This window comes from Alexandromys fortis, unplaced genomic scaffold (genome assembly GCF_014885135.2).
Source record: "Alexandromys fortis isolate MF-2015 unplaced genomic scaffold, M_Fortis_MF-2015_v1.1 scaffold_12, whole genome shotgun sequence".
NCBI lineage: Eukaryota > Metazoa > Chordata > Mammalia > Rodentia > Cricetidae > Alexandromys > Alexandromys fortis.
In genome coordinates this window covers 7,902,273-7,926,555 of record NW_026067937.1, presented here as the reverse complement: position 1 = coordinate 7,926,555, position 24,283 = coordinate 7,902,273, and the positions used below count along the sequence as shown (strand labels likewise).

Genomic DNA, 24,283 nt, shown 5'->3' with positions numbered 1-24,283 from the left:
GTGTAATTAATCAGCCGAGACTGCACCTCTCCAAATGCTTTTACTAAGCCTGCTGAGCCTTCCAACCAATACTGCCCTGCTGAAAGTATTTACGCAGAGAGTAAAACATTATAAATTTCTTCTGTCAAATAGAATCAGGAAAAACATGCGAGGAGCTCATAATAAATATAACACAGTAAGCATTCCCTCTAGGTCAAACACTCTGAAAGGAAAACGTCTTGAAGAGCTTTTTTAGTGTTTTTGTGTTCACAGATGAGCTGCTTCTCCAGATAAACATGCCTACCCAGTCTAGACTGGCCAATGAAACCAAAGGCTAGGACCTGGCTCTAGAAAAAGGGCAATAGGACAATGGAGCCTGCTGCACACAGCCAGTGCAGGAAGTATTGAGGGGAGAATGCACCGTGGCCAGCTTTACTGTGCTTGCAAATTCAGTCAGAACACAACTGAAGTACTCAACACCGCAGCACACATGACAAACAAAACATTTATTGTATCTATTTTGGAAACACACAATAAGAAAGGAGTTCAGTTTGTGAGTTCAGTCAGAGCCCAGAGTTGGGATTATACGGTTACCAAACTTCAACCTAGGGGAACCCTTGGCATAGATAGCAAGATGAAATCTCCCTGGCACCAGAGGGAGAAAACCTGGGTAAAGCTTCTACAGGTGACTCTTGCAATAGGTCTGATGGCCAAAGCCCACAAATGCCGTAAAACGTTGCTGTGTACAGTCTGGGGTATGTCTGTACAAATACCAGGTGTGTCCAAAGAGAAACTTGTAAACTGTTTAAAGTCAGCAGCAATGGAGTTCAACAGCCTGTCCACTTCCAATACAAGAGCTCATGTATTATACTGACAACTGCTGTCCTTGACAGAGACATCCAAGATAAGGAAAAAGGCATATTTAAAACATGCACTGTTCATTTTATCAATGAGAAAAGCAAACCCAAGCATGACTAATTACTTTGCCAGGATCAATAATTAATCTCAAGTGTGTGCTTGGTGTACTAACAAGGACCCAGCCATCAGTTAAGTTAAACAGACTACAATGTTCTGCCCACGAACACACGGTAATTAACTTATGGAGAGGTTTTTTTTTAAGTTATTTTAAGTGTGTGGGCATGCGTGTGTTTGTCTTGAGTGTATATATGCACACTGTATGCATGCAGACGCCCCCAGGAGACAGAAGAGGGCATCCAATCCCCTGGGACTGGAGTTGGCGATGGTTGTGAGCTGCCTGATGTAGGTACTGAGAACTGGGCCCACGTCTTCTGGTCTTCTGCAAGAGTAGAAAGTGACCTTGAGCACCAACCCACCTCTTCAGCCTCCCACCTGTAGACTTTAGACACTACAGACAGAAAGATTAGTTTTTGCATGTTTTTTCCTCAAAGGAATTTGAACATTTCTCTTTGTGTATATGGTATGTGTGTGGTGTGTATATGTGTGTGCACGCATATATGGGTTCACACACTGTTGGACATGTATGGGTGCACGTGTATGTGCAAGAGCATGAGCACAGGTGTGTGACATTTAGACAATTCTGTGACAAGCAGACATCTCTCTTTTGTCATTTGCTCTTAGAAGGACAAAATTAAGATATTTTTAAAAAAATTCCAAAGCAGAATGCATCAAAAGCACAGCTATGGTCATATTTCAGATCTCTGCCCAGAAGGGAGACACTATCAAGACTTAGATGAGTGTGAATGGCCTCTTCTTCTATTGGTGGCTTATGCACTGAGATGCCATCAACAAAATTTCCAGATCCTGAGAGGTTAGCACACACCAAGGATCAGGAGAAAGTTTCTATGTTTTTCTAAGCTTCTACTAGCAAGACCATAAGACAATTATAAAGAGGAAGCCAGGGATTCAACATAGACAAAAAAAGTTACCTTTCCCCAATCTGGAGCGAATATTAGTCAGGACCTAGCACAGTAACAAAGCCTGCTGCCTCAAACAGCATCACAAGACGGATACAACAGGAATCCCAGACACTTCTGGGTACTTCTATAAGCCCAGGGAATAAGCACTCCTCCAAATAAAACGTGTCCACGTGCCTATCTCTCTGTCCACGGATGCATTCTAGTTACTAGGCTTCTATGCCTAAGAGACAGGCTCCTGATTCCAGCAGTCTTCCCTAGAAGCCTAGACACTTAGAGCACAGGCCCCTGCAGAGCCAGCGCTGAGGTATGTGAATCCCGCCCACTGTGGGTCCCTGTGTTCTGAGCTACCTCATCTCCTTTTGAAGGGGTCCACTTGTGTTCCATCTGCAAAGACACTCCTCTGGAAATGAACAGTGCAAGGTCCTACGTGCAAATATTTGCGAACTTTTTTTCTTTGAACAATACACGTTTTACAAATTCAAGTGAAATCCAGGTAGACTAGGTCAGTCTTTGTCTGCCAGCCTCTCAAATGCACAACAGGAAAGCGGTCAGTTCCTGAAACTAGAGGAGTAAGGCACCAGTGACTGCGAGGGTTCATTCCTGCAGTCTGGGGGGAAAGCCTGAGAGGGAAGCCTGAGGCTAAATGCAAGACAGGGCTGCGCCAGTCTGGTAGATTCTCCTAGGCTAAAAAGCCCTTCGTGTAGACAGCACATGACATCTGGACATAAGTAAGGGTGCACCTGTATCCTCACCCACAAGGAGGATAATGCTTTCAAGGTCACTACAACCAAAGTGATAAGGACACATTCCCAGGGCCATGTGTGACATGGGCTACAGTTGACCTTCCATGCTATACAGAACTTCTGCTATTCTTTCTATCCATTGGCTTCTGCTTCATGGGATCATTTGGGGAACTGCCAAGATTGGCACATTCTAGATGCTCACGTGTGGTCCGAGCTTCTGCTATAGCCACACCAGAGCATTATATACTAGGAGCATTGGGCCAGTCCAATATGATAGGAAAGGCCCAGAGATGAAGCTCCAGACGAAGTAGGTGAGCTGGAAGTCAGGAGAACAGTGGCATGAGGAGCTAGTCACAGACACCGAAGTGGAGAGGTTTACAGGTGTTTTCTGAGGGCGTGGAGACTCGGCTTGGGCCCTAAGAAATAAGGCACTATCACTCAAAGCCAGAGCGCCTCGGTGATCCACGGAGGAGAGACAGCCACACAGTCCTCATCCTGGCCACAAAGCAGGGATGGGGAAACCCCGGAGGTGCCAGCTCAGCTGAGGGAAGCACAGTTCATCTCTGAGTCCTCCTGGCTGCCACTTGCTACATCCTCTAGTTCCAGTTCATCGGGGCTGTCGGGGATGCTGGGTTCACTGGAGCACTGGCGGTGTGGTGGCGGGAAGCTGGGTGGCAGGAGCAGGTGCTTGTCCTCACTGCCAGCCTCCTCTCCTAACCCTGAGTGCATCATGGTGGCCATAGCCAGCAGCTGGATGTCTGAGTGGGCATTGGCCACGGTGTGCCGCCGCACACTGCCGCACTTCTCCAGGTACGCCTCTCCTTCCTGCTCTGTCAGCGGAGTCAGGGCCATCTCATTCAGTGGCCGGCCAACCGAGGTCATCAGAGAGGCGTAGTTCAGGACAGTCACCTTGGGCCGGACCCTGGAATGCCTCCTGGCTGCAAGAGAAAAGACAGCAATGTCTGTGATGGGGAACGGTAACAACATCTTCTGAGGAGCTTCTCCTCAGATGGAGGAAGAAAGAGGAAGTGTCTCAGATTCCAGAACAGCTTCAGGTGGCCCTCCTGCCCCCGCCCCACTGACTCTAAGGAACTCCCCCTCCCAACAATGCCACTAGCAACAAGTCACGTCTCACACCTTTACAACCACACCTTGTGGCCTGGCTTGTAGGGAAACCACAATCACCCTCACAGAAGCTGGACCCAACAGCTTCAGAGAGGACATGGACTAGAGACAGTCTCTGTTTCTGAGGTGAGGCACCCACCTGCGAGGTAGGGTGTGTGCAGAAGCCAGAGTCAAAAAGGGGACAGGAGAGTTCCCATTTCAGCTGTGACAGAGACTCCCAGGATCTGGGCGAGCCTCCAGGTGGGGAAGAGACACATGGAAGGCAGCACACGGATGTGAACTGCACTGACAGGAGGGGAAGATGTTACATGTGCTAAAACACGAGACGGATTAGCCAGGGTGGGGTGGCCAGGCAGAGCACCGAGTGGGAGCAGGGGTCAGTGCCGGGGAGAACACAGGAGAAGCTGAAGGAATGCAGAGTCAATGTGTGGAACTGAGACCCACTGCATCCCTGGCTGAAGGACTGTCATGGGCCTCAACCTGCTGGAGTGAGCCCAGAAAAGGTCTCTCAGGTTTTCTGGACATGATCCATTGTTCACTGCAGTCAAGTCAGTGAAGGGTTCTACTGGCAGTGAGTTAACAAAGGGCCACTTTGGCTGCAGCTGGAAAGAGCTGAGAATGGAAGCCAGACTGAGACTGAGACAGTCTTGGGGAGTGGGAGTGGAGGGGAGGAGAACCATGCTGTCTTAGGGCTGGAGAACCATGCTGTCTTGGGGTGGAGAACCATGCTGTCTTAGGGCTGGAGAACTATGCTGTCTTAGGGGTGGAGAACCATGCTGTCTTAGGGCTGGAGAAACATGCTGTCTTAGCCTTCAGCAAACACTTGCAGAGCTACACTTTGCAAGATGCTGCACTACCTGCGGAAAAGAAGAGGTGCATGAATTTGATTGGGGCGCGGTGGTGGGGGGAGGCCAAAAAGCTTGTGTGGACTGTGGGGGATTTGAGCCCAGCTGCAGCTATGTGCTAGGAGCCCAACAAGTGCTAGGCACTGTACCCAAAGGAAAATGGTTCACCAATGGCATCTCCTCCCAGTGTGCTGCAGAAGAGAAATGTGAACTCTGCAATCACAATTACTTACTCAATTAATTATTCAAGTTTGGGGCCCACAGCAGAGCTGTTTGTGACCTTCACAAGATAGAAAGAGGTCAGGTCATTTGAGCAGCAGTAATGGGGCTAGAACGGAAAACTTCTGGTCAGGAGGAAAGCGTCTCTGGCCTGCTGGGAGTGGCTCAGGGTCCATGACCTGGCCAAGGGCTACGCCTAGCCAAGCAGGGCCAACTTAAGTCATGCTGAAGAGATAGGCAGAATTATTGTTCCTTTAATGAGACACTATATTTTCCATCCCTAACAGTGCCTGAAGTTCAGCAGGGGGGATTAGGTGTGAGTCCTTACCTTTGCAATGACAAGCACTTTACTGACTGAAGCTCCTCCTTAACCGCAAGAGAGAGATCTTGAAGAGAGAGTACTTCAGGAATACTGGGAAATGGTAAGACTCAAGACACACAGACCTCTCTAGGGCCTGGGTACAGAGAAGAATGTGTCCAAGGCCTTGCACAATTCTAAGGGGAGGACAAGCAAATCATAGCAGCACAGCATGACAAGGGTTTGGGGTCCCTGGAAAGATTAGTGGGTAACCTCACACCTGGAGGAAGAGTGGGGACAGGCTGTCCCTAAGGAGCCCATAACACAACATGGCATGGCATTGGTTGACCCCGCCCTTGGCGCTGTTTCTTCCCTCTGCTCTCTCTCAGGAGAGAGAGCACGTGCAGGTTCAAGCCACGTGCAGGTCACAGAAGGTGAGTAACTAGCACCAGACCAGAGTGCACAGCTGAGCCCTGGCCTAGTGGACACCAAGGTCCCTCGCTGTCCACGTTGCCTTCGCTCTTGCCATGCAGTGATTTGCCAGAGAGGCCTACAGCTAGCTCTTCCCTCTGCTTTCTGAAAGAATATTTTGGTTCCCAAGATGGTGCTGGCAGAGCCAAGGCCACACGAGCCTCATGGTTTGCCAAGTGTCCTGGCAGGCAGTGCTTCCTTGGTGAGCTGCCAGTCACCACAGCTAATCCTCAGAAGTCAACAGAATGGCGACTCTATCAGTCAACCCTGCCTGGCTCCTTAGCGAGCCTGAAAACCAAAGACTGGGGCCTGGGCGGACAGGCAGCTTCCCACCCTTGGGCCCATTATATTCTCCCTTTCTTCATTGCACCAGAGACAGCAAACCATGCCTACAGAGAAAAGGGAGTGGAGTTGGAGCTCCCATTGAGGGACTGGCTGTGACTGTCTTCCTAGGGTCTTCTGAGGTGAAGACTGGGCTTTCTTTGCAAGGGGGCACTCTTGCAGGGAGAGGCTGGTCTGTCACCTCAGCTGGCCCCCACTCTCAGGCCACTTCCCCTTCCTCCTTGACTTTCACAAGGTAGGGCCAGTAGAGCCTTTATCCCCCCCCCCCACACACACACACACACAGGCCTCCAACTGAGCCAGGAATTCATCCCTGTGGAAGCCAGCAACAGCAGTTCCTTTCAGATTCCTAGAGAGGCAAAGCCTGTGTAGGGAGGTCCTTTGTTGGGGATTGGCTCCCCAACAGGCCTTTGATCTTCTAGGCTCCCAGAATGCCCCCGCCTACCGAAACCAACGGGGGCTCCTGCTCTAGGCCGGAGCTGAAAGGCCCAGGCGGCCTTTGTCATGCAGAGAAGCTAGTGTCCAGCTACAGGGACGGTTACAGAGGGGCCCCAGGGATACAAAGGAGAGAGGCTGTGGGAGGCTAGGGCTTTTGTGAAGGAGGAATCTAGCCCGCTAATGTTTGCCGCAGAGGAGGGGCCCTGAGAGGCTCAGAAACCCCAGGCAGCTCAGGAATTTGGATAACTTGAAAGGTAGCACTTAGGTCAAGCCTGCACTGTGGTTTTGTTGTTGTTCTCTTAGCTTCACTGTGGCCCCCCTCACCTGATACTGCCATTGCCCTCTTATGTATTTATATATATATAAAATGGAGCAGAGGGCTTGCATACGTGTGCATACCACACACGTGCGCGCGTGCAAGTTTCATTTTGGGCCTTAGATTAGATCACTTATCTGTTGTTCTAAAGCAAGACCACCTGTCCTGGTACAACTCCAGATCCAGCAAGTGACTGCCCCAGCATCTCTGGAGTCAAAGATGCAGGGACACAAGGTAAGTACCTTTCTAGCCTGCAAAGGTAAAGTGTTTCTCAGGGACTCTGAGAGTAACAGTATCACCACCCTCCTCCAGCCACGCACACTTGCCAACAGCTGGACAGGCGTGTGCAGCACGGCCACTGGGTGAGTGGTTTTCAGACGATGTCCCAGCTGCCCTGACAATCTCACGCTGCTCTGGGCGCCAAAGCCGCAGTACAGCCCTGCCTCAGATGAAAAACGATCTTTTATGATCCCAATGTGACATTTAAAATTGTTTCATTGTCCACTTTTTAAAAATTGTGCGCGCATGTGTGTGTGTATGTGCACCTGAGTGACTGTGCTCACAGAAGTCAGAGGTATTGTAATTTCCCTGAGCTGGAGTTACAGCGGCTTGTGGTGGCTTCTAGAAACTGAGCTTGGGTCTTCTGCAAGAGCAATATGCGTTCTTAACCTTTGAGCCTTTCTCCAACCCCTCAATTACTGAACTAATACCCCTCTGCCCCACACTGAATGGATGCTCTTTTCACCATCAGAAGAGGTCTCTGTCCCCCAAGGGTAAGGAAGGCCACCTCAGTTTTTAACATGCAGAAGTCTATGATGAAATGTTGGCCTGGGACCCCTCCTGGAATAAGGAACCGAAGGGCAGGATCACCGGTACTACTGTTCCCTAATAAACTCGTGTCCCCAATGCTGACAGGGCTGGGCTGGGGGTGGTAGACTATCAAGGCAGCTGCAGAAGCTCAAACATCCTACCTCAAAGAGCCCGGTGAAGTTAGTGCTTACAAAGCCGGGATGGTGACCCTGCTCCACAGCCCAGCCAGCTCACTGCCGATGATTTGGCCCATACCCAGTGCTCTTTCTTGCCACTGGCGACTCTGAATCTATGAAGCCCCTTCAGTTCCTCACGTGCTCCATCCTCTGGCCCTCCCGCAACCCCCTAGACCTCCCAATCATCCTTCCTGACGACTCCCTTCCTCTTGTTAACTCAACTAACTCCTGAACATCGCACACTTCCCCAGACAGCTCATTTCCTCCAGGGAGCCTTCCCTGGTATTTTGTCTGGGTGGTCCCAGTGCTTCCCCCTAGAGCATCCGTATACAGATGAGTCTCTGCATCCACTTTGCCCGCACCAGACAGACCATGGGCAGGAATAGATCCCATTTGTCTCATCTGCAGCAGCACACAGGAGAGTCTGACGACACAGCTGCTGAGATTATTCATCAATGGGATAAAAGTAATTTTTAAATTGCTCAGAAGAGGATAATGGCCACCCTCTGTCCCTTTTAAAGCAAAGTCCCTTTCAAAAACAAAAAAAAACTGGGCTGGCAAAATGGTTCAACAGGTAAAAGGGCCTGTCACCAATCTTTCAACCTAAGTCAGAACCCCATAACCTACATGATGAAAGAGAAAAATGGTCCCCCACAAGCTGTTCTCTGGCTTCTATACTTGGGTTGTGGCAGGTATAGATGGACGTGTGTGCATGCACACACATGCACACGAGTGCACACACATGTGCATGCACACATAAACAAATAAAATGTACTTTAAAAACCACACTATTCTTCCTACAAGAATAAAGCCAGGGCTAGAGAAATGGCTCAGAGGTTAAGAGCATTGACTGCTCTTCCAGAGGTCCTGAGTTCAATTCCCAGCAACCACATGGTGGCTCACAACCATCTGTAGTGAGATGGGATACCCTCTTCTGGTGTGCAGGCATGCGTGCAGATAGAACACTAGTATACATAAAATAATTAAATCTTGTTTAAAAAAAGAAGAAGAAAGTCTTGGGCCTCCCCTTATCTGACAAAAGCGTACATTGTTCTTATATGGGCTGGAGAGCCAGGGCCAGCTCTTCACAGAGTTCTCATATCTCTCGTGTTCCAGGCCTGGGAGACCAGAATATGCCTCCTCAGAACATGAAGTGGGGGCTGACGAGATGGAGTAGCAGTTGAGAGCACTGGCTGCTCTTCCAGTGAACCCAGATTCTATTCCCAGCAGCATGCAGCGGCTCAAAACCACCTGCACCTCAAGCTCCAGGGGAAGCAATGCCCTTTTCTGGCCTCTTTGGGCACTAGACACACAAGCACACACATACAGGCAGAACACCTGACACATAAAAGAATAAAATAATTTTTAATAAACACATGAAGGATTAGTGAACTAAAGGCACTGAAGAAGCAGGTTCAAGCTGGAGGAGCAGAAGTTCTAGGCCATCCTCAGCTACATAGTAAAGTTGAGGCCAGTTTGGGCTACATAAGACCCTGTCTCAAAAATTACTTTTCTTTATTAAAGATATTACATAAACAGGAATTCAAAGCCAACTCTTTGAAAACTACTTGTTCCCTGGATGTCTCTCCTGCATGTGAGAACACATGTTTCAACACACTCATTTGTTTTTCTCGTTAATCTGTTACAGGAATCTGTTCCAACTAAAAGCTTATGGGGCTTGAAGAAAAGCTATTTTTCTGCCCCTCTGCTGGCACTAGGCCCTGACTATGGTACAGTTCTTGGCATAGCTCAGCTAACCTGCTGGCATCCTGACATCTCCCTGGGTCCTCATCCCTGTAATCACATGAGCCCACGCAGTAATAAGGAAGGGAGGCTCCATGGAGACCGTGCAATATAGCATCTAGCTTGGGGCGCAGGGTGGGAGACTATCTTCCTTCAGTAGCTTTCTGATCTTATGTGGAGGGAGTGAGGAAGAGATCAGAGATGGAGGCTGTGGGCCGACCTGGGGGTCAGCTGACAGCAGTCAACCTCCTCCAGTCTGTAGATGCGGTGAAGCTAGTACCTCCAGAGAGACAGGAGCAGGAAAATGGTCAGTAGAAGGCTCGGCTGTCTGCACAGAGAGACCCAGGGAGGGCAACAAGCTCTCTGGAAATTGCTCCTTGCCCTCTTGGCCATGAAGCTCAACTACAACTCTATCAGAGCAGAAAGAGGGCCAACAGGCTCCAGACAGGTGATGCTTCCTGTTCTACAGCTTTCTGTGGGTGCTGGCTGCCCAGGCTCGCGAGTACAACTGCCTGCACCGATCTAACAAGCATGCTCGCATACCTGCAGCCTTGCTGCATGACTGTGTGCCTGGCACAGACACCACTGCAGATGCTGAAGACAGAAATCAGCAAGTGAGTGTCTGCACTGTAAGTGCTTACATCCCAGGCAGTAACCGAAGTGTCTTTATCACGAGCCTTTCCCAAGGCTGCTTCCACCAAAACAGTGGTTTTGTTGGGTACTAGTCTACAGTACATGTACTGCATCGCCAGCCATTTCTACCAAGACCATCTAGATGGTGCTCTCCCTGGAAGAAGGACCAGATCTGATTCTCCTCTAGATACTTTAAAGAGACTAAGACAGAACCTGCTACTGCAGTAGCTTTATGGTCACCAAAAGAGGAGGCCCCATCCAGAACCCATCCCTTGCAGTGAAAGCCCTTGCAGTACCTACGGAAACTGAGAGAGGACAGTAGGTGAAAGGTTTGACTGTGAAGGTGACATGGAAGCTTCACATGCTGAGCCGCTGTCAAGGGCAGACACATCATGGGTGGGTTTCCACTCATGTGAGTGAAGGGTGTTGTACTGCTTAGTTTTATTTCAGTTTGACACAAGCTAGAGTCATCTGAGAGGAGGGAACCTCAATGAAGAAAATGCCTCCATAAGGTCTGGCTGTAGTCAAGCCAGTATGGTATTTACTTACTTAATGATAGATGGAGAAAAGGCTCAACTCATTGTGGGCTGGTGGTCCTGGTTTCTATCAGACGGAAGGCTGAGCAAGCCATGGTTGCAAGCCAGTAAAAAGTACCCAGTGAGTGAAATCAACCCTTTCTTCCCCAAGTTTCTTTTGGTCATGGTGTTTGATGATAGCTAACTAAGGCAGGTTTAATTATTAAAAATACATTTTCTAGCAATAGATACAAGAAAATTAATGTCCAGACACATACAAAGATCAGAGCCATTGATCAACGGTATGGCTGAGACAGGAAGCACCACAGAGGCTGGGATCAGTCTCTGAGGAAAATTGGTAGAGGGGCGGGGTTATGGCCACATGGCCTCAGAACATCTGTAATTAACTGTCAGGAGCCATTTCCCCCCTAACAATCATTACAGAAACCATCACTCTAGGGAGTCTGCAGAGAACCTCACACCCATAGTTATGTTCTATTGACAAAACCTGCCCCTCACCCAATTAACTGCTAATCTTAGAGGAACCCGCCTCACATTCCAGCTATCCAGGGAACCAGGTGTGGCCACTTGTGACTTCTGGCCTGTCTGTCCGAGTGTAGCCTGGCCTACGTGACCGGAACCACGCGGCGAGATCCCTTGCCCTGCCCCCCATTCCTTACCATATATAAGCAGCAACCATGACCCTAATAAACGGAGGCTTTGACAAAACTGCTTGGCCTCCTTCTTCTGTCTTAGCTCACTCCCTTCCAGGTAGCGCCCCTCCGAGACCCTGGAGTAACTTGATTGTGGGTGGGTTACTAACCCCTAGACTGAGTAGCCCACCCAAACGCAATCCACAATTAACAAATCAAGATTTTCCCTGGCCTTCACTGGAACAAAGTGCTGGGCAGACAATCACTGCTCAACACCATGAGGTGGGTATCATTACCCCCAAGCGTCTAGACTTTAGAGCCATGTTCTTCTTACCCAATGAGTACGTGGGGCCTGCGCAGCTGCGGTCCCCACTGATGCCGAGGAAGGGAGACACCACTTGCTTCACCAGCTCCTCCAGCTGCAAATAGCCCTCACTTGGGCCTGTGGGCTCGTGAACACTCTGCAAATAAACACCCAAGATAAAGGTTAGTGAAAAGTGTCGCAGTGGTGGACACCTGTCAGCGCCTGCCAATGACACTCCTTGCCGTGTGGCCACATCAGCCTCCTTGTGGTTAGAATGGAGGAAACGGGCCATAAGCACCGGTCATTTGTCCCAGGTCCATGGATGAGAATGAAAGAGGACAGGAAACAAAGATGAGGCCATAGGTGGGAGAAAAAGGATAAACGCAAGGCTTGGAGCTCTGTGGCTCTCGCAGGTCCATGGGCCACGGGGACAGAGCTCACACTGGGCCCTACAGAGGCAACAGTCCTCAACTCTCAGCCCCTCTGCCAGGCTGCCTAGCAAAACGCAAAAGACAGATTTTCCTGGCCCAGTACAAAATGAAGATGCGAGGTCCTGAGTTGAAAAATCAGTTAGGATGCTGAGTGGGAGATGAGAGAATCAATAAACCAGAAACTACGAGGCAAGTGGAACTCTGAGCTCGAGGCCAGCCTGACCTACAGAGCAAGCTCTAGAATAACCAGGGCTACAACACAGAGAAACTCTGTCTCAAAAGACAAAACAAAACAAAAAACTGGTCATTCGAAGATCAATATGTGGGTTCTCCCAGGACAGTGTAGGCAGCATGGTCCCAACTCTTGCTCTAAAGGGACAGGGTGGCAAGGCCCAACAATTACCCCACCCACAGAAGAGTGGGGACCTTACCCCTTACCGACAGCGCACAGGCACACCACAGAAGCACCGCAAAGGGACTAACACGCAGGCCTCCCAACAACCCTTCCAAGAACGAGAAATAAAGACCAGGAGGAGGCTTAGGAAACTTGTCTAGTATAACACAACCAACAAATGGCAAAAACAAAGAACATAACAACAACAACAACAAAAAGCCCCACTGGACTGGAAGCCAAGCTATCTGGCTCAGAGTCCTTGTGACTGTCACTTTGTTATCAGAGTAGAACATGGAGAAAAAAGACTTAAAAGTCCAAAACAGGAGAAGGGAAGAGTGGTCCAGCACAGCCTGAGGCCTCAAACTAAGACTTGGGTAAAGGCCAACCAAAATAAATGCATGGCAGCCAAAGCTGGAAAGGGGCTGCTAAAACCTGCTTTCTAGAAATCCAGCCGCTCCTTGTGAACTCTGTTTCTCACTGGAAGAGGTGATAAATGTGCACTCCTGCTGAGGGGTGGCAAGGACCCAGGGCCACCAGGAAAAGGACAGGGCCTGGGAAAGAAAGAAGGAAGGCTCCAGGGGTCTCTGTGCTTAGCCAGAAAGATTATCTCCTCAATCTCTCAAAAGAGAAAGCCCTGAATGGCTTTCCTTAAAAAAACAAAGAATTCACCATGGCCCCAGAGCTGTCTGTGGAGCGAAACAGATGGGAGCAACTCCTGAAGGTAGGGACCCGTGGGTCAGATATGATTCCCAAGGAAATAGGCCCTCCCCTGGTCCTTCTCAGCTACATCAAATAAGATGAGGATACTTGGGTATTGGATAGTTTGGGGAAACAAGAGGCCTAAGAAGCAGCTACAGGTGTATGCAGAGTTTGCCGTCTGGGATGACAGATGGAAGGAAGGGACAGGTGCAGCCAGTGGCTGTCCATTGGGACGACCTTGACTGTGGCACTGGGGATAGGCATGGTGATTCTCCATACCCTCTTTTGAGCTCCACTTCCCCTGAGCTCAAGCATTAGAATGCTTAGCGTTGGAAATCAAAAGAAAAAGAAAAGAAGAGCTGCTTTACTTAGGAAGACGCATGAAGTTCTGCCCAAACTGGGGGGGAGGGGGGAGCACTCAAGGCAGTAAAAAGGAAAAGGCACAGGAACCAAACCAGACTTTAGGGCAGAGCCGTCCAAATCATAAAGCCACCTTTATTAGGTCTCAAAGCCCAGGAAACAGTTGTTTCTTCTTCTGTTTCTTCTCTTGATAGTTCTCATCAACTTCTTCTCCCCAAAAGAGACATGACAGGAAACAGAAGTGACAAAAGAAATGGATAATAACAGTGTGGAATTGGGTAGAGCTCCCAAAGACATGTCCCTTGAGGGCATCCTCAGCCTTCTGACCCACTGCTAGCCCAGTTAGCAAAACACAGTTGGTAAATGACAACTTTTCATGGCCCAGTATGAAACAAGATGCTGGGCCCGACATTCAAAATGTGAAGAGTGTTGAGTGGGAGATGGGAGAGTATTAACCTAGGCACAGGGCCCTCCAAGACAATGTCACAAACCTTGCCTCATGGGCAGGGCCCCATACTGACTGAAGCTTCCCTCATCTAGGTGGGGCCCCTTGAGAACAAGAGCTTTTAACTATAGCTGGAGATGCCCTGGCATCTTCTTATAAGGGAGGGGTTGACTCAAAAAGGTTTAGAAGGCTGGTGGGAATGGGAGAGCTGAAGTCTGAGAAACTTTTTCTTTTTGTACCAGAGTCATTTGGGAAAATTTTCCCCAGGTCCCATGTCCCTATGGAGAGTTGGGGCCTAGGAAAGATTAGACAATTCACAGTACATCCCTGTAGCAGGCATGGCCCCAGAGTGGATTCCCTGAAATTCTATTCTGACTCCGAAGCTGCTGCCCCTCAGGACCCAGAGAATCAATTTGGACCCAGGGAAGACCTACACTGATTGCTCTCAGCCTCCCTGCCTCAGCTCTCTGAGTTCCAAGGGAGAAAGCGGCCCAGGAGACCTATTACCACGAGGCTCAGAGGGAAAGGATGCCAAGTACCCCACCCCGGAGAGTGGCTATCTTAGAAGTTTGAAGGGTGTTTCCAGTACCCGAGGAGGATACAGGAAGGAAGGCTAAGAGGTCAGAGAGAGAAAGCTAAGGGAAGGCCGACTGGTCCAGCTCCCTCAGATCAGGCTGAAGTCCTGTTGGATAGCTGGCCCCTCTGATCCTCTACCTCCTTGAAGTGGGAAAAAAAAGATCCACAGCCGAGACTATTTCCTTGTCCAATTTTCCAGAACTCCACCACAGCCAGGGAGCTTCTCCAGCTGTGTTTCACTCCTCTGAAAGAAGCCATGGCCTTGGAATCCTCCTTGGTCATTAGCAGCTGGCTCCACCACTTTATGAACACCTGCTTTTATGATCAAGACTGGGCTGGGTGCTGAGGGCACAAACCTGAGGAAGAAGCTTAAGATTGGCTTTGACTGTTCTGGACAACAGTGTTTAGATCAGAGGGGAAGTGAGCACCAAGATCTCAGCCCTGCACGAACCACGAAGGCCAGAGCACCAGGTAAGCCAGCTTCCAACATCTGAGGGAGAGGTGGAGGGGCTCCAGGCCCAGGGACAGTCATGAGCAGCTTTCCTAAGCTCAGCTGGGAAGAGCTGCAGGTACACAGCATGGTGTGTAAATGCGACAAAGGCAGAGTAGTCCTTCTGGGACATCTTCAGGGGCTCTAAGGGGTGACGACAGGTGTCATCAGGAGACTACACAAGACCCAGAGCCTCAAAAGGCTTCTATTAATAGAAACATGTCCTCCCGCTCCAGCTTCAGTTGGGGAGAATCTGCAGAGAGCGACCACAGTCCCAAACAGAAAGGGATGTGTGGTAGTTAATCTTGACTGTCAGAATGGAAACGCCCCTTGAGGGCTTATCTAGATTAGGTTAATAGGGTGGGAAGACCCCACCATACACATGGACAGCATCGTTCCCTGGGCTGGGGTCTCAGGCTGCATAGAAAGAGAAAGCCAGCTGAGCACCTGCATCTGTCCGTCTCCACTCGCTGATACAGATACAAGACACAGTGTGGCCAGCCGCCTCGCCTTCCTGTTGCCATGCCCTCTCTGCAGTGATGACGCAACCTGAACAACCCTTCCTCTTTTAAGTTGTTTTTCTCAGGTATCTTGTCATGGCAAAAAGAGAAGTAACTAGCGCTGGATGCCTCCCCAAAGCCTTAGAAACGAAAACAGAAAGTGGAGCCCAACTTCCGAACCTCACTCCCAGAACCCTCGGGGGCTCCTTTCTACACGCCATATTTGGGAGCTAAGCTCTGTGTCCAGTACTTCAGGTGCAAGCTGCAGACACTCTGCCACGCCTATCCTTTTCTTCCCTTTTACAGAAAGGCTGGACGTAGACTGATACCCACCCTCATCTATGAAACCACCCTTCCTCTTTTCTGATTACAGGAAAGGGGGATATGCAGAGATAACCAAAGGCACATAGATGGGGCTGGTGGCATCTCACCAGTCATCAAGAGCCGGATGGAGGCTGGAAAGTGAGAACTGCACAGCCATCCACGGGAAAGGGCTCCCCAGGGCATGTTGGGTCCACCTGACCTCACTCAGGGTCAGCCGATTGGGCAAAAGGGAACTCCAAACACAGCACATGCCAGTCAGATCTCTTACCCAGAAGAGGGAGCAGGATTCTGAGTATTAGAATCTTACCACCTCTTACCAGCTGGGGGATTTCGCTCAAGCACTTAAGTGTCCTGCTTTTGTTTCCTCGTCTGGAGCATGGGAATAAAACAATGCTGACCTCATTAGATGGTTATTTGGATTGTTTAAGAAAACAGTACATTTATAGTCCATGTGCCTGCACCTGGCAAACCACCAGAGCCTGCGAAGTGTTAGCTCATCTTCCTGTTGCAGATTTAGGATTGGGACGAGAAGACAGCATGGAGCCATCTGGGTAGTGTCTCGCTGGTAAACACCACGGAATGTCACATGTAATCTGATCCGAATTATTCCACAAACAGAAAGACCAAGTCCAGAAACAACCAGGCAGGCCACAAGAGACAGCATCTCTCTCTCTCTCTCTCTCTCTCTCTCTCTCTCTCTCTCTCTCTCTCTCTCTCTCTCACACACACACACACACACACACACACACACACACACACACACAGAAAAAAAAAAGAGGAAGAATGATCCAAACAGAGATAGAAAGTGACCAGAGTTGGTGGCTCTGGGACCCATGTAGGAGTTCTAGGTCTGTCTTGACTCAACTATGGTAGATGCTTTGTCCCTGTTTGCACTCCTTGGAAGAGCACTCCTTGGAAGGAGGATGTCTTCTCCTCAATAGCTGGCACCACAGTGGAAGCCTACTTCTGTGCTCACAACCCTGGGCTGGGTGCTGAGGATACAAGCAGGAGGAAAAAGTTTAGGAAAGGCTTTGCCTGTCCCAGGCAACAGAGTGTTCAGAGCAGAGGGAGGGTGAGCACCCAAATCCCACCCTCACAGGGACTGAGAAGGCCACAGCACCCAGTGAATCAGGTGTTGTTTTCTTCCCTTGCTCCAACACCAGCACCAGGTACAACACCAGGAGCCTGCTGGGTGCACAACAAATGTACATGATGTAGTGAACCAAGAAACAATGGACGAATAAGCAGAAGAACGCACAGCTCAGCTGCTTGGCTCTGCTGTTAGCCCCGCTCCCCATCTCCATCACGGCAGGAGGCAGGATTACTCGGCTGCTTGTGGCAGAAGGGGCAGGCCTCCGCAGCGCTCACCTGCAGAATGAGCAGCATTTGTATAACAGATGAGGGTAACTTGGACTGTGCCAACAGCAGCGAGTCACCCAGCTTCACCTTCAGCAAGACCAGGTCCCGGAAGCCCAGCAGGGAGATCTGGCGGATGGTCAGCTCCTGTCCCTGGGGAAGACAGGCGGAAAGGTGAGAGGGGACGCTTGCTGAGTCCCCACCAGCTTTCAGTGCTTCAGGGGAAGTGTTCACAGTGCACTCGGGACGGACTGGGCCGGGCAGTGCAAGGCTCGTGGGCTGTCACAGAAGACCCGGGTCTGCTTTCTCCTGGCATTAAGGCAAGGTATGGGTCAATCCGATTCGATAACCTAGAGACGATACAAGACACATTTAATAGCGGATCTTGCTGTCAGGAGAGTCCAGTGGTTGGGAAGGAGGAAGAGAGAGGAAGGGAGGAGAGACGGAAAGGATTACAACTCTCTCCCCACCTCAAGGCTGCTTTCTCAACTTCATCTGTTAAATATTTAAGTGCTTATCACAGGTCAGGCAACATCAGCCCGTACATGGTTCCATAAGACGGCAGCTTCTTCCATAATCACAAGTAACTGAGGAAGAAAAGTGATTTGTATACAAGTAGGAAAAGCCTCACTATTTCAGCTGCTGGGGTAGTAGGCAGGAGATGAAGATACCAGTCTCCACGAGCGTTTGTGGTCGCTAGGTTTCGTGTGCTAGGCAGGGCCCTAAGATTCTAGATGTAAACAGTGCATGTAATGTCCACTTCTGTCGTGGCTTGTGTGTGTGTGTGTGTTCTCACATCCGTCTGCGGGAACCCTGGGACTTGGAGAGGCATTTTTACATTTTTGAAAGTGTGTGTGTGTGTGTGTGTGTGTGTGTGTACACGCGCGTGCTCAGGTGAGTATGTGACAGAGGGGGAAACCTGACTAACCCCACACTGTCCTGATTAAATGACTCTTCCCTGTGCCTGTGATGGCACTTCGCAATGAGATCAGCATTGGAGCCAGCAGACAGGACAGAGCGCTGGCTCTCTCCGACATGGGTGGGCATCCTGCAATCACCTGAGGCCTCTTCAGGGCATCCACCAAGCTATATGTCTGTGGAGCTGGGGCTGGACTCTCCTTAGAGGCCTGGCCATGCTGTCCTCTGTCTGTCTATGATGTTAGTAACCTTCTAATAAACTTCCTCTGTCAATTCTCAGTGGTCCCTCAAAGCCATCTGAGATGTTGCAATTTTTACCTCAAGGTTTTTTGTTTTTCTTTCTATAGCATTAAAATGATTACAAATCACAGAAGAAAAGCACTTTTACTGGGTCTTAGGGCTCTGGCAGTACATAGGTCTAGAAATGATATTCTTGGCTTAGCTCAAGCTGGACTAGAGAAGGATTTCTGGCTGTTAGATAAAACCCCACCATTCCTTAGAAACTTGTGAAATGGGTCCACCCATCAAAAGGACTCATTTCCCTTGCCTCTGGCAGAAGGGACATATGGCTCGCCATTGACATATATGGGTGGTTCCTCATCGAAGCCCATGCTCCCTCAGCCCCTATTCACAAGTACTTGCTACACATCTCAAGGTCCCCACACTAGCCGGCTGACCCCTCTCACTCCCCTACTCCTGCACTATGCTAGCCCCAGGCTATTCCAGCCCCTTTATAACAGCAAGGTGCTTACCCGTTACCCTACCACACCCGTTCTCTACTATTTTTGCCCACTATTCTCTCTCTTGCTATTTTCCCCACTTCCCTGGCCCATGTCTGGTCTGCTTATTTTTCTCTTGCATCTGGATTCTTCTCGATGCCTTTGGATGTTCTCGCTCACATCCACAACAAAAACCTTCCCCCTAATCATGGTGCCAACATCTCGGTGGTTTCTTTACTGCGTCCCTCACATATGGTCTTATTCTTTCACTACCCATGCTTGATAGCTAGATGGTTAGGGATGCAAGACTCAACACTAGCCCCTCGTTACTCTGTTTAGGCCAGGCTACTCGATGATACAGGATGCTGGAGGATGATAGGAACTATCCAACTTCTGTTCATGGCCCCTTCTGTGGTATCCATCCGTAGTAAAACTGTCTGATTTAAATCATACCAGGCGGAGAAAAAGAAAAAGGCAGGCAAGGGCAGGCAGACTTGTAGAAACTAGACTGAATGTCAATCTGGAGGAAAGAGAAGACAGGAGAAATAAGAAGGCAATTCTAGAACTCCCCCGCCCCCACCACTAGCAACTACTTGGCATAACTGGTCTTTTGGGAAGCCCCTAGAGGCCACCCAGGCACTGGGGCCTCTCCACTTGCAGCCAAAAGAATGACTCTTGGTACTTTGTCATTTTGTTTTGGATTTCACTTTTAAATCATTGAGTAATAGATATTGTTAGGCTACAATTCAAAGTTAGGACAGGGTTAAGGCAAGCAGAAATCACTTTCTGTAGTTTCTTGATATCCATCCAAGAAGCCCCTCTTCAAAGGCTTGTATTTATCTTCTGGATTTTTCTAGAAAGTTTTTACCTCTATAAAATTCACATTTAACCTTAAACATACATAGAGAGCAAAGTTTTCATGCCTGTATTTAGCTTAGTGTACCTTAGACATTTTTGCAAATCAACACACCTTGCTTCTCCCTTGCCCCATATTATTTTAAAGTCACATAGTATTCTAACATGTGAGTATACTCTAACTGCTATTTCTTCAACTAAAATACCTTTTTTACTACAGCAACGCTGTAATAAACGTGTTTATCCATGACTCTCTGGACCCTTTTGTTAGTATACCCAGATCGCTACCACTCTTCGAAAGAAAACTTACACAATCAAAAATCCACCTTTAAAAAGGAATGGGGAGCCAGGCATTGGTGGTGCACACTTTTAATCCCAGCACTTGGGACGCAGAGGTAAGCGGATCTCTGTGAGTTCAAGTCCAGCCTGGTCTACAGATTGAGTTCCAGGACAGTCAGAACTGTTTCACAGAGAAACCCTGTCTCAAAAACAAACAAACAAACAAACAAACAAACAAAGAGCATGGGGAGACAGGTGAGTGCTGAACAAGTCTGAGACCTGAGTTTGAGCCCCGTGAAGCCACATTCAAAAGACCAGATGCAGTCTGTAATCTTGCAATTGGATAGGCAGAGCCAAGCAGATTCCTAGGGCTTCCTGGTCAAGTAGTCTAATCAAGTCAGTGAGGTAACAGGCTTGGGAAAACCCTGTCTCAAAGTGGGAAGGGCACCTGACATCGGCCTCTGGATATATGCTCACATATGTACACGCATACACACACACACACACACACACACACACACACACACACAGGTTTTATGGATACTGCCACGTTAGCTTCTCAAAAGAATGAACTGACTCATGTTCCAGTTGATGTGGGATTCCCCTCTGTGTGCTGTGAATATCATTGGCTAATAAAGGAACTGCTTTGGGCCTATAACAGAGCTGTAAGGGAACAGTGCTAGGTGGCAAAAACTAAACAGAATGCTGGAAGAAAGGAGGCAGAGGCAGAGATAGCCATGGAGTCCTGCCAGAGCCAGATGGAGCTTGAGCCGGCAAGCCACAGCCATGTGGCAATATACAGATTAATAGAAATGGGTTAAATTAATATGTAAGAATTAGCCAATAAGAAGTTAGAACTAATGGGCCAAGCAGTGATTTAATTACTGCAGCTTCTGTGTGATTATTTCGGGGCTAAGCAACCGGGACCAACAAGCGGCCCCCTCCTTACAACACCCAGTGATTATCTCAGACAGTGGAGGGAATGGAGATGATTGTTTGAGTGGGTAAATATGGTAGACATTCAAGAGCAACCCATTCCAAATCCACCTGCTAGGCCAGGCTAGAGAGCAACAGATCTAAACAATTAAGGTAACCTCTCCTTCTGAACCCCCAAATCAACCTGCTTTATTATTGCCACTCCATCCTTCCCCATGCCATTTCCTTTCCAGAATGTTCTTAGCCTCTTCACATGAAAATACCTGCAGGAGTGTGGGCTAGCAGGAGGGTCACAGCACTCCCCAGGAAAAGACGAAAGACTGCCCTAACGTGCCTTACATATTCGGAGAGATGACCGACTTAGAAAGTGACCAGAAGGCTATACAGTGTCAGTACCAGGCGCCTCCCAGGTTGAAATGTGAGCCCAAGGGGGTTCAGACTAGCAGTGTGAGATGCCGCTTGCCCTGGGACTGTACTCAGTACCTCACACCTTCAATGCAGCCTGAAACGTGGAACTGCACATCTATGGTCCCAGCAGCCCAAGGCTTTCTCCACGTGCAGAATCTGGCTTCTCATACTGCCCGGAAATGCACTTGGTGGGAGGTGAGGTGCTCGGTTCTCAACAGAAACAAGTCACTCGCTGCTTCCTGGGACTTTCAATTCGTGGCCTCTTACCAGGCCCTGGGGTGTTCTCAGGCTCTGACAGGGTTTCCTTTCGTAGTGGACCAGAGAAAGGACACCTACTCATCCAAAATTAAAAGCAAGTCTATCTTTGCCTTTGAAACAGAAAAAAAGTCATCTCCACGTTACCTAATACACAGACCTCCCACTCTCTGTGCCTTCTACCTTGGTGCCTGTTTGTGCAAGCCTCCCTTTACCGCCTTTGAATTTTCCATTGATTCTTTGAGTCCATGCCTCTCCCTCTCTACCTCAGCTAGCAAATAAAATGGACGAGCACAAGCAGATGTCCTCCAGGGTCAGCAGGGGGAGAAAGTGGCCTCCAAATTGCTGGGGCTGAAGATGGTGAAATAAACAGGCACTTAGGATTGCCAGACCTGGCCGCTTTTTCAGAGAATCAACACAGACCCCCTCCTTAGGTCTACAGAACTGTGCCCCTGCCTGGCTCTGAGCCCCTCGGTGCCCATCCGCCACCTTCTGTAGCCACCACCTTGTCCTGGCAGTTGCTGCACCAATGAGCCTTCCTTTGGGTTAAACACAAGACACCGGCTAAATTTTGTTTCCTACACACGTGTCGGAATCCATTGTCATTTACATAAAATTTATAGTTAAGGCAGCACCTGGTATTTTTATTTGCTACACCAGTGAACCCTACCCTCAGGTCTATTGTTCTGATGACCTGCTGCTTGGTAAGGGGCAACAGCTGCAAGGGAGAGGGTATCTAAGGGGTCAGAAGCCACAGGGGCTCCAGCATCACTGGTTCAGACTGAGGATGCTGAGGGGAGCGAGCGACAGGCCAGGCCCCTACTTGCACTGTGATATAGGAGATGGGAGAGGCAAGCCTGAAATGGGAAGTGACACTCACTAAACAAAATTTTAAATGTTGGGTATGGAGTGCAAGCAATCCTATACTCCTTTAAAACCCCTTACGTGCAAACCATCTCCTGGGGCCTTCGCTGCGGAATGAGGAAATTCCAACCATTGCTGGTGGCTCTGCTAGCAGTGTGTTTATTACACCCTCCCGTCAACAAAGCCAGAGCCAGCCGGCAAAAGCCTCAGCCCCAGGGGGAGGAGAGGAAAGTGAGCAAGCTGCAGGTATGGGAGAGCAATCTGGGAGAGGAATAGCCCGCCAATTAAACTAGACTGTGGCCAGCAAGGCTCGGAGACCCGCCGTCTCCCCCACCCTCCACCACCACTGGGGTTAGGATGTGCTGACTTCTAAATGGATGATGAAGATCTGAATTCAGAGCTTCATGCTTGCTGCGGCAAGTTCTTTACTGTTGAACCAATTGCCTTCCCTAAATCCCACATTCTAGAAAAACATTTATTATCCTTATTACTTTAAATTACATGTATATGCTTGTGTCTCTGTGTGGGTTTGTGCTTATGAGAGCAGGGACCCAGGGAGCTCAGAAGAGGGCATTGGAGCAGTTGTGAGCCATGCAACATGGATGTTGGGAATTACACCCAGGGTCTGCTCAAGAGCAGTACAAACTCATAACTGCTGTGCTATCTCTCCAGCCCTAAATCCCAATCCCCAGCTTCTCAGGAACTGGATGGTGTTATGCACAAAGTTAAGTGCGTAACTCCTGACCTGCACTGTAGAGCTCCAGCCCGCCCATTCTCCATTCCCCACCCCTCACCCAGCACTAATATGTCATGTAGTTCTTTAGGTGAGAGACCATCACAGACAGCAAGGGACAGCATCCTTTCCCACGACTTCAGGACAACAGTAATTTGCTTAAAATGTGTTACAAGGAGGTGGGGGGAGGGGTGGAGCGGCTGGGTTTAAGGGGTGAAAGGGCATGAGACACACATGTGAAGTCATCCCAATGAACCAAGACTTTCTGATCAGTGTGCACTAGTAAAGTACTTTAAAATTGCACTTCAAAGAGGCTGCCAGTAAGAAACAGAGGTGGGGTGAGAAAGAAAGAGAAAGAAAATGAAAACCCACCCTGTTCAGTATATGTGCCATCAAAACCACAAGGGTAACAAGAACCTACAAATTGCTGGTTATATATAAGCCTCTCTTCACTTGAAGTTAGGGGCTAAACACAGATCCTGAGAGTCCTCAGAAGGCCTCTGAGTCCCTTTCTAACCGAGGTGCCCACCTAGGTCAGTGGAGGAGACAGGCTGTTGCATCCCAGTGACACTAACCTGAACCGGATAAAATATTGCCTGCAGGGTGGGGAGAGTCTCGGTGAAGAAGTGATCCCAGACTTCAGCCAGAACCTCAATGAGACTATCACCTACACACGGGAGAGAAGATGGGAGAAAGAAGAGAAAATGTCATTACTCACGGGAGAGGCCACAGGGCAGCTCCTCCTCAAATGTGAAGTTGCACACACTAGGGAACTTGCAGCCAGGAGCCGCTGATACCCAGAGATAACAGCGACAGTGTACAGGGTCTTTGTCCCTCTTAAGGCCATCAGAAGACCCAGTTTGCTCATAGGATACACACAACAACTGAAATTCAACATCACTAGTTGCAGGCTGCAGAGGGAGGCCCTTTGGGTGAGGGTTTTGGAAATGAGCTGGTCTTTGGCTTCTGCTCTGGCTTCCTGTGTGGTCTCTTCCACACTTGCCTACTGATGGAGGAGGGTCATCTGTCTATGTGTTACTTTCATTGGTTAAAAGGAAACTGCCTTGGCCCTTTGATAGGACAGCAGCTTAGAAAGGCAGAGTAGACAGAACAGAATGCTGGGAGAAAGAAGCAAATTCAGGCAGTCGCCATGATTCTCCGACCCGAGACAGATGTAGGCTAGAATCCTTCCCGGTAAGCTACCACACCGTGGTGCTATACACATTAATAGAA

The 24,283-nt window shown here is 49.2% G+C and overlaps 1 protein-coding gene across 4 annotated transcripts in view; it reads right to left on the bottom strand.

The window, feature by feature from the left end:
* Positions 1–466: 466 nt before the first annotated feature.
* The window catches only part of Prr5l (proline rich 5 like), an 81,620-nt gene continuing 57,803 nt past the window's right edge, over positions 467–24,283 (bottom strand). For all 4 annotated transcript variants that reach the window (XM_050147069.1, XM_050147072.1, XM_050147071.1 and 1 more), the window contains 4 exons: positions 23,626–23,717; positions 17,096–17,236; positions 11,539–11,665; positions 467–3,558 (listed from right to left, as the gene is read on the bottom strand). In XM_050147069.1, the coding sequence (XP_050003026.1) occupies positions 3,158–3,558; positions 11,539–11,665; positions 17,096–17,236; positions 23,626–23,717 (761 nt within the window). In that variant the 3' untranslated portion in view covers positions 467–3,157. The remainder of the gene's footprint in view (positions 3,559–11,538; positions 11,666–17,095; positions 17,237–23,625; positions 23,718–24,283) is intronic.